Source organism: Squalius cephalus, assembly GCF_949319135.1.
Source record: "Squalius cephalus genome assembly, chromosome: 1".
NCBI classification, from domain to species: domain Eukaryota; kingdom Metazoa; phylum Chordata; class Actinopteri; order Cypriniformes; family Leuciscidae; genus Squalius; species Squalius cephalus.
The window spans coordinates 64,730,466-64,738,265 of record NC_137122.1 but is presented as its reverse complement, the minus strand read 5'-3'; the positions used below and the strand labels follow the sequence as shown (position 1 = coordinate 64,738,265).

Below are 7,800 nucleotides of genomic sequence, written 5' to 3'. Positions count from 1 at the left end.
CCTGGAATTTGAGCCGGCTGACTCTCAGGTGACACTGAGACCTCGGCCCGGATATGTGCCGAAAGTTCCCTCTACTCCCTTTCGAGATCAAGTGGTGAACTTGCAAGCGCTGCCCCTGGAGGAGGCAGACTCAACCCTAGCTTTTCTCTGTCCAGTCCGCGCCTTACGGACTTATCTGGACAGAACGCAAAGCTTTAGAACCTCAGATCAGCTCTTCGTCTGTTTCGGAGGCCTGCAGAAAGGGAAGGCAGTCTCTAAGCAAAGGCTGGCCCACTGGATAGTGGATGCCATCATCTTGGCGTACGATACCCAAGGTGTACCTTGTCCCCCAGGGTTGCATGCCCAGGGTTGCTGCTTTCTGGGCGCTGGGGCAGGGTGCCTCGCTGGCAGATGTTTGTAGAGCTGCGGGTTGGGTGACACCTAATACGTTTGCGAAGTTTTATAGCTTACGTGTTGAGCCAGTAGCTTCTCAGGTGCTCTCTTCTAATAGAGTGCACCCTTGAGTCAAGCACGCTCATGTCGGGCTGAGCCCGACCCGCTCCAAGAAACCAATCATCCAGCCGAGACTGAGCGGGCCCGGGCGGAGGATTCCACTCGAGCCCGACAGCCTCAGCAGCCCGTTTCAGCATAGCTGACGACTGTGGATCTGACTCAGGCCATGCTGTACAACCCAGGGGGGACAGCACGGGGGAATCGTCCCCGACAGTATACAGCTCGCCCTCAAATGTAGTGGTTGGCATCCTATCCCCCTGGTGAATTTCCAATGGAATGTCTAATTCACCCATTACAGATGAATCAGTGCGCTCAACACTAGAATCCAAAGGTATCGATGTGAAGGAGTTGTGATGAGTCCACAGGGAATAATCTCCGGGCGGAGCCTCAAACACAACTCTGCGATCACCTGACTCACACCACCTGCGAGGGAGTGGCGCAAAATCAGGGACTCTACATTCGCGAGCGAACGAGAGTCTAGATCTCAACACCGAGATAGGCATATTTTCACACAGAAAACATGCACCATCCACAAAAGCTGCCTCAGCATGTTGTATACCCAAACACGCGACATAGAAATTGTGACCATCACAGAGGGCTAGGGAACGACCACATCCAGCAGCGCACAGGTGGAAAGACATCCTTCTTCCGGAGAAGAAAGATGAAAAACTCACCCGTGTTTACTTCCTTGGAATAACGCTCTTCACTAGTGCTGGAGCACACAGGGATGTCCACGGCGACACCGTCAGCCAACAAACACAAAGGTTGCTTGTGAGAACAGCAGTTAAGAGATTCAGAAGCCTGCGATCACCGCTGCCACACGCTGTAACGTCAGCACTGGGAGAGCTTCCAAAAGAAGTGCCGACACACACAGGCTTGTTATTAAAGTACACTTTCAGAGATATCGACATTAACAAACGATCGGCTCCGAAGCGAAAAAAATTAATGGTGGGTGCATCCACTTCCCTGTTATACCCGCGCTGCAGGGCGAGGCGTGGATTGCACACCTGCCAAAGCTCATTTGGCTTGATTTGAATACTATATCGAAGACATCTGGCTCCCTGGTGTGATCCCATCAGTCGGTACAATCGACTAAGTCGAACGTTACCCGACTGAAAGGGAACTGTAAAGTCCACACGACCATGGGTGTGATTTACAGTTTTAAGTAATAGGGAATGTAGTGTTTGTGTATTAGTCAGGAGATGGCGCTGTAGTCCACATGTTGTCACCTATAAAAGGTGTAGAGCAGGGATGTCCAATCCTGCTCCTGGAGGGCCACTGTCCTGCAGAGATTAGCTCCAACCCCAATTAAACACACCTGAACCAGATAATAAAGGTCTTACTAGGCATTCTAGAAACTTCCAGGAAGGTGTGTTGAGGCAGGCTAGAGCTAAACTCTGCTGGACAGTGGCCCTCCAGGACTGAGTTTAGACACCCCTGGTGTAGAGTAAGAGTTGAAGTGTGTTGTACATGCTGACCATTATGTAACATCTGACACTGTTGGATTGCTTTAGGATTTTAATAAATCTTTAAGAACTGACAATTTTCTTGGCCTCATGCTTACCAGGATTTAAACATTACAACATCAGCAATTGCTGGTATACTTGAAATCTCTGAACACATCTAGTGTGTGAAATGTCCTGTATCTGATCATCTCTGTGCATCTCAAGTGTATGGACGTGTACGGGGTTTTCACACACCTTAAGTTTCACTGAAATTTCCAATATCCTAAAAGTCCCAAAGTAAAAGTATGGGGTTAGGATTGTTGCATTATTCCAAATAAATAGATTGAGATTCACAAACAAATGTAAAGAGTTTCACAAATAAAATGAGATTTACAAATAAATTAAAGAAATTAAACAAATGTGTTTTGTCACAAACACAACTCTGCCTGGCATTTACTTGTGAACAGCTATCTGTGCATTTGTAAATCACTGCACGCATCTGTGGATTTTGAAACACTTCTAGCGTCAACATGCAGAAAAAGCCACAGATAAGTGGACTCCACCCACCGTTTATTCAAGCCAATCAGATAACAGCTACATTTCTCCAGAATAAGCAGAGAAAACTAAGGGGGAAAATATACTAAACAATAGCAAGGATACTCTGGAACAGGCGGGAATAACAAAACACCACTAAAATAGACAGATAGACTGACAGAACGGTCAGAGGAGAACCTTGACAGAAGTGAAGAGAGAATGATCAGTCCCAGCAGACACAGATCACACTTATCAGACATCTTCTGTTTCTGTCAGTCTTCCTCTTCATTATCTATTGTTACAGCTCCTCCTTTAAACATCATCAGCTCCTCCTGTGGTTATTAACTTCCTCTGTTCTGATCAACTGAGTGATTAAATCCTGCTAGAGTTGCTGTATAGAGACACGATGCCACAGTGAAATGTTGCTTTACATGCGTATTGTGAACCGCACTATCTCAACACACATCTGCTCTGAACACAGTTTATAAGATATTCGGTAACACTTTACAATACGGGTGCACTAATCTGCATTAGTTCATGCTTAACTAATGCACAGATAATCATGTGTTAATGTATGACTCATGAAGAACTAAACCATTAATTAATGATTACTGCATCAGCAACTAATAAAGATTCTAAATGCCATTTTGGTGCCATGTAAACCCATAAATGGCATATTACTTATGAATTAGTTAATAGTCATGTGCCTCAACAAGTAAAGTCATAACATAATGATACATTTGCAAATAATTAGTTAATGATTAATTAAAGCAGACAGCTGGAAGTTGAAGTACATTGCTTTGACCAACTGTGGTAATTAACACATTAATTTACACTTTTAGTTAATAAAATAAGTTATTAAGGAATTAATACATTATGACACATTTAATTAATAACAATTCATTTATTACTTAATCTATGGATCATTTAGAATCTTTATTAGTTGCTGATGCATTAATCATTAATTAATGGTTTAGTTCTTCATGAGTCATACATTAACACATGATTATCTGTGCATTAGTTAAGCATGAATTAATGCAGATTAGTGCACCCGTATTGTAAAGTGTTACCAGATATTCTTTTGCACACGAGAGCATTACTGTTAGTCTCCCTTCCTTATTTTAGCAGTTTCCTGAATTATAAAACAGATTTTAAAAGTATTGTAAAGTAATTATTAGCATCAGCTTGGTAAAAAAATAAATCTGCATTTGCACATGAGCGTCTGTAAAGCAGATATTAACTGTCTTCAGGGAGTTTCTACACATGGATTATAACGTTCTGCTTTACTCTCTCCAGCCTTGAGAAATATATCAGATCCAGACTCCTTTATCAACACTACAAATGCTCTGGAAGATCTGGGATGTATTTCTCAAGCACCACTGACTGAACTTCCGCCTCCCTGAACTTCTGGACCACTTTGCTAAAACACTTGAACGAGTCGTTTTCGACCAACTATCTCCATTTCTCACACAGAACATCCTCCTGGACAACAACCAGTCTGGCTTCAGAAGCGCCACTAAACTGAGACGGCCCTGCTCTCGGTTATTGAAGCTCTGAGACTGGCAAGAGGAGCCTCCGAATCCTCAGTTCTCCTCTTGCTGGATCTGTCTGCTGCTTACAGTTAACCACCAAGAAGAGCATCTCAGGAACAGTGCTTCAAGTCTGACCTCTCAGTGGGTCCTTCAGGGTGTCGTGACGTGTTTAAGACCAAATATCTAGCTCTCGGTTATTGAAGCGGCTTCTCAACTACAACTCGCTTCAGTGGACTTACAGATACATTACCAGCTCATGAAGGGGAATTAACATATTCGTAACAAACATCTCAGGAAAGGAGACTTATTAAACACAACTGCAGAGGTTTATTAAGAAAATTATAGCAATCATTCAAAATGAAAAAAGATGCTAAAAACAGGAATGAACAGACAAGATCCAAGAATCCTCAAATCAGCTCCATCACACAGAACAGAGAGAGATTATACAGTCTGAGTCTGTCCATTACTGTATTAATATTATATTTAAAGCAGTTTACATATGAAGCGCAAGAAAATGACTTTCAACACTAGGCAAATATATCAATAAAATCCATATAAATGAAAATAAATCTGGCTTTTCATATGTAAAAAAAAACACATTTTAATCTAAACATGATTGTCACTATAAGTGCTCAGAGTTTTTTCTCTGTTTTCTGAGAAGAAGACAATAAAACAATGAACAATCCTCTGTAAGTTTTTGCTATTGTAAATATTGCTGCAGATTGGCTCTAAACTCATCAGTATTTTATTCTAATATTGTCGGCATCTCTATTTCCTCTGGGTGCTTCGAGTCCTTCCTCCTGCAAAATAAAAGCATTGACTGACCTCTCGTATGTGTTTTTATCATGATTGCAGATTGTTCCAGATCAGATGAGTGTGAATCATCAGATTGTGTGCGGCTCAAAACTCACCAGCTCTTCTTGCACAGATGATCTGAAGAAGAATCACAGTAGGAGCAGCAAACACTGCGATCTCAACAATACTCACAATCACTGCAGGAAACATGAGAGGAAGAAGAGAAACTGTACATGACTGAAGTCAAGGGTATTCAACTATCAACAGTTATTGATGAAGCATTTACAGACTGACTGATAGTTTAATGTTATAAAGCTGTCAGTATAAATGTACCTCTGTATAATGATAGAGCAGTCACACTGACTCCAGTTTCTGATGCTGTATCAGCTGGATCTGTGGATCACGTCTGTTAGTTCAGTTCAACACATAATGCCACATATACACAACATCATCATCACATCACAGAAATGATGAATATCATTTCTAGTAATGATGAATATCATTTCTAGTAGAGCCAATCTGTGGAAGTTTTCACAAATCTGTCAGAAAAGAGTGTTTTCTCACCTGAATACTTGACAGTGTATCTGACTGAGGTCTCGAGTTGATTTCTGCGAGTAAGTTGACATCTCCACTCTCTGTTGTCATCTTCATTCAGGAGTGTTGTAGTCAGAGTGATGATGATACAGAGATCTTGATCTGATGATGATAATATCTGATATCTGGAGTCTGTCTTCAGATCAACACCAGTCTGATTCACCCACAACAGCTCAACTCCATCAGAACTGACCAAATAATTACAGTCGAATGAAGACAACTGACAGGAGAGAGTCACAGAGCGGCCTGGACTGATCTCAGTCTGTGAGGATGAAGATGATGATGAGGATGATGATGATGGAGACACTGAAACTGAACACAAGACACAAATCACAGACTCTTCAATCATCATCTGAGTTTAAAGGGAGAATCTGCCCTTTTTAAATTGACCATATAATCATAAACTTACCATGAAGAACATGCAGATAAACAAAAGCAACAGGTCCTTGTTGTCTGCCATTCACATATTGTTGGCAGATGTATAATCCATAATCTTCTCCTGTGACGTTCTTGATGTTCAGAGAGCAGTCAGACTCCAGACTCAGTCTCTCATGTCTCTCTGTGTCTTTCTTCTTTATCCCTCCAGTAATCAGTTCAGCTCCTGCTGAATCACTGAATCTGTTAGAGTAGGTCCATGTAGTTGAGTTGCAGTCAGAAAGAGCTTTATTACAGGACAGAGAGACATTTTCACCAGAACTGATGAACATATTCTCAAACGCTCCACTGGTTCCTGAAACACAGTATATCTCAGTGTTCATTATGATATATATTAATAAATGAAACCATAAAACACACCAGCATAAAAAGCAGAAGTTTTAAATCATAGTATTTTTCCTGACTTAAAGCAAACAACACACTCTCCAGAATAAACTATTAGTCTTTATCAGAGAGCTGTTCAAATCACTGACACACTCTTAATATGAAGATAATTCTTCATCATCAGATGTTTGAGTGACACTATGTCCAGTATCAGGAATAATACAGTATGATCTGTGTGTATCAATACACAACTCTGAGATCACAACGTGAATGTGTGCAAGAATAAACTGAGCATGTTCAAATGAACTCTTTCCAGACTAATTCCACTAAATGTCTTTAGAGAAAATACAGATTTCTTTACCTGTGAGAAGTGAAGAGAGAATGATCAGTCCCAGCAGACACAGATCACACTTATCAGCCATTTTCTGTTTCTGTCAGTCCTCCTCTTCATTATATATAGTTACAGCTCCTCCTTTAATCATCAGCTCCTCCTGTGGTTATTAACTTCCTCTTATCTGACCAACCGAGTGTTTAAATCCGTTGCTATATAGTGACACTATACCAGTGTAACTTTGTCCTCTCTGTAGATTGGGCTCATATAGACTCTGAACTGTGTACTTTGACACTGAGGATTTTGCTCTGTGGTCTTGAATGGTCTTGACTCTGAGTGACACTCAACTTTCCTCTACAAAACCCGAGATCTAAACCCTGTCTGTGAAACCAGGCCATTCTGCGCTAGCAATGTGAGCATATTATTACTGTAAACCCATTTCATTTGAGTCCACTAAAAAACTATATTTCACACAATATATATAGAGAGAGCTGCGGCATCATTCAGACACACACACATCACTAGTTACAAACAACATAAAGCTTCACTGAGTATTGAGTGTTGTAATGTATTGAGTGTTGGATGTAAACCCGGTAACTGGGTTACTTGTAATCTGGATTAGTTATCTTTCTGTATAGCGCCGAAGTGCACAGGGGAAATGCACAGTTTGTGAAGAAACTTTAGTTGAGACATGAAGCAGAACTGTATTGATCTGACAGCAGCATCACAAACCGTAAGAGAATAATTTCATAATGCTTTGTCTGTAAATGATGGTTATATATGAATGTTTTCAAAACATGCAATGACTTTCACCAATCATAACAGGGGCCGTTTTACTGTCAAGCCTTAAGGGACACGCCACTAAAACCAGTCATTTCAGACAGGGTTCAGAATGAAGGATGAAGATAATCATTATTGCTAATATAGCGTATAACTGTTGAGCTAAGGGAAGTGGTAGTGATGGTGAGATGAAGCTTCATGAAGCTTTAAAGCTTTCCAGCCTGATGTGTGTAAAAGTGGTTGATTTCTCCAGGTTTTGAATGCACACAGCGACACCTGCTGGTCAATGCTAATATCATGCAGAAAAAATCCTCAGGAGTCTGACAGTGCCAAAATATTTGTTAGATGGGTTATGACATGCATATACACATGTATAAATGCATAAATAAATGAGTTCTTGGAAGTTTTGTTGTTTCATAATTTTGTAAGTGGGCAGTGCTTTTGTTGAAAGTTATTGAGACTGGATAAAAGAGGGTGAAAGTGATTAATATGGACTGGACAGTGTAATGGCTGCCCAAAAATACAATTTAAACAAACA

General features: G+C 40.9%; 1 protein-coding gene across 1 annotated transcript; it reads right to left on the bottom strand.

Moving 5' to 3' along the window:
* Nucleotides 1-4,313: 4,313 nt before the first annotated feature.
* Nucleotides 4,314-6,573, bottom strand: LOC307167359 (uncharacterized protein; the record flags this gene model as incomplete). Its single annotated transcript, XM_079886397.1, has 6 exons — nt 4,314-4,803; nt 4,915-4,995; nt 5,132-5,191; nt 5,363-5,704; nt 5,802-6,122; nt 6,513-6,573. The coding sequence occupies 6 exons, from the start codon at nt 6,571-6,573 to the stop codon at nt 4,772-4,774; spliced, it is 897 nt and encodes a 298-aa protein (XP_079742523.1). The 3' UTR covers nt 4,314-4,771.
* Between the last annotated feature and the right edge of the window lie 1,227 nt (nt 6,574-7,800).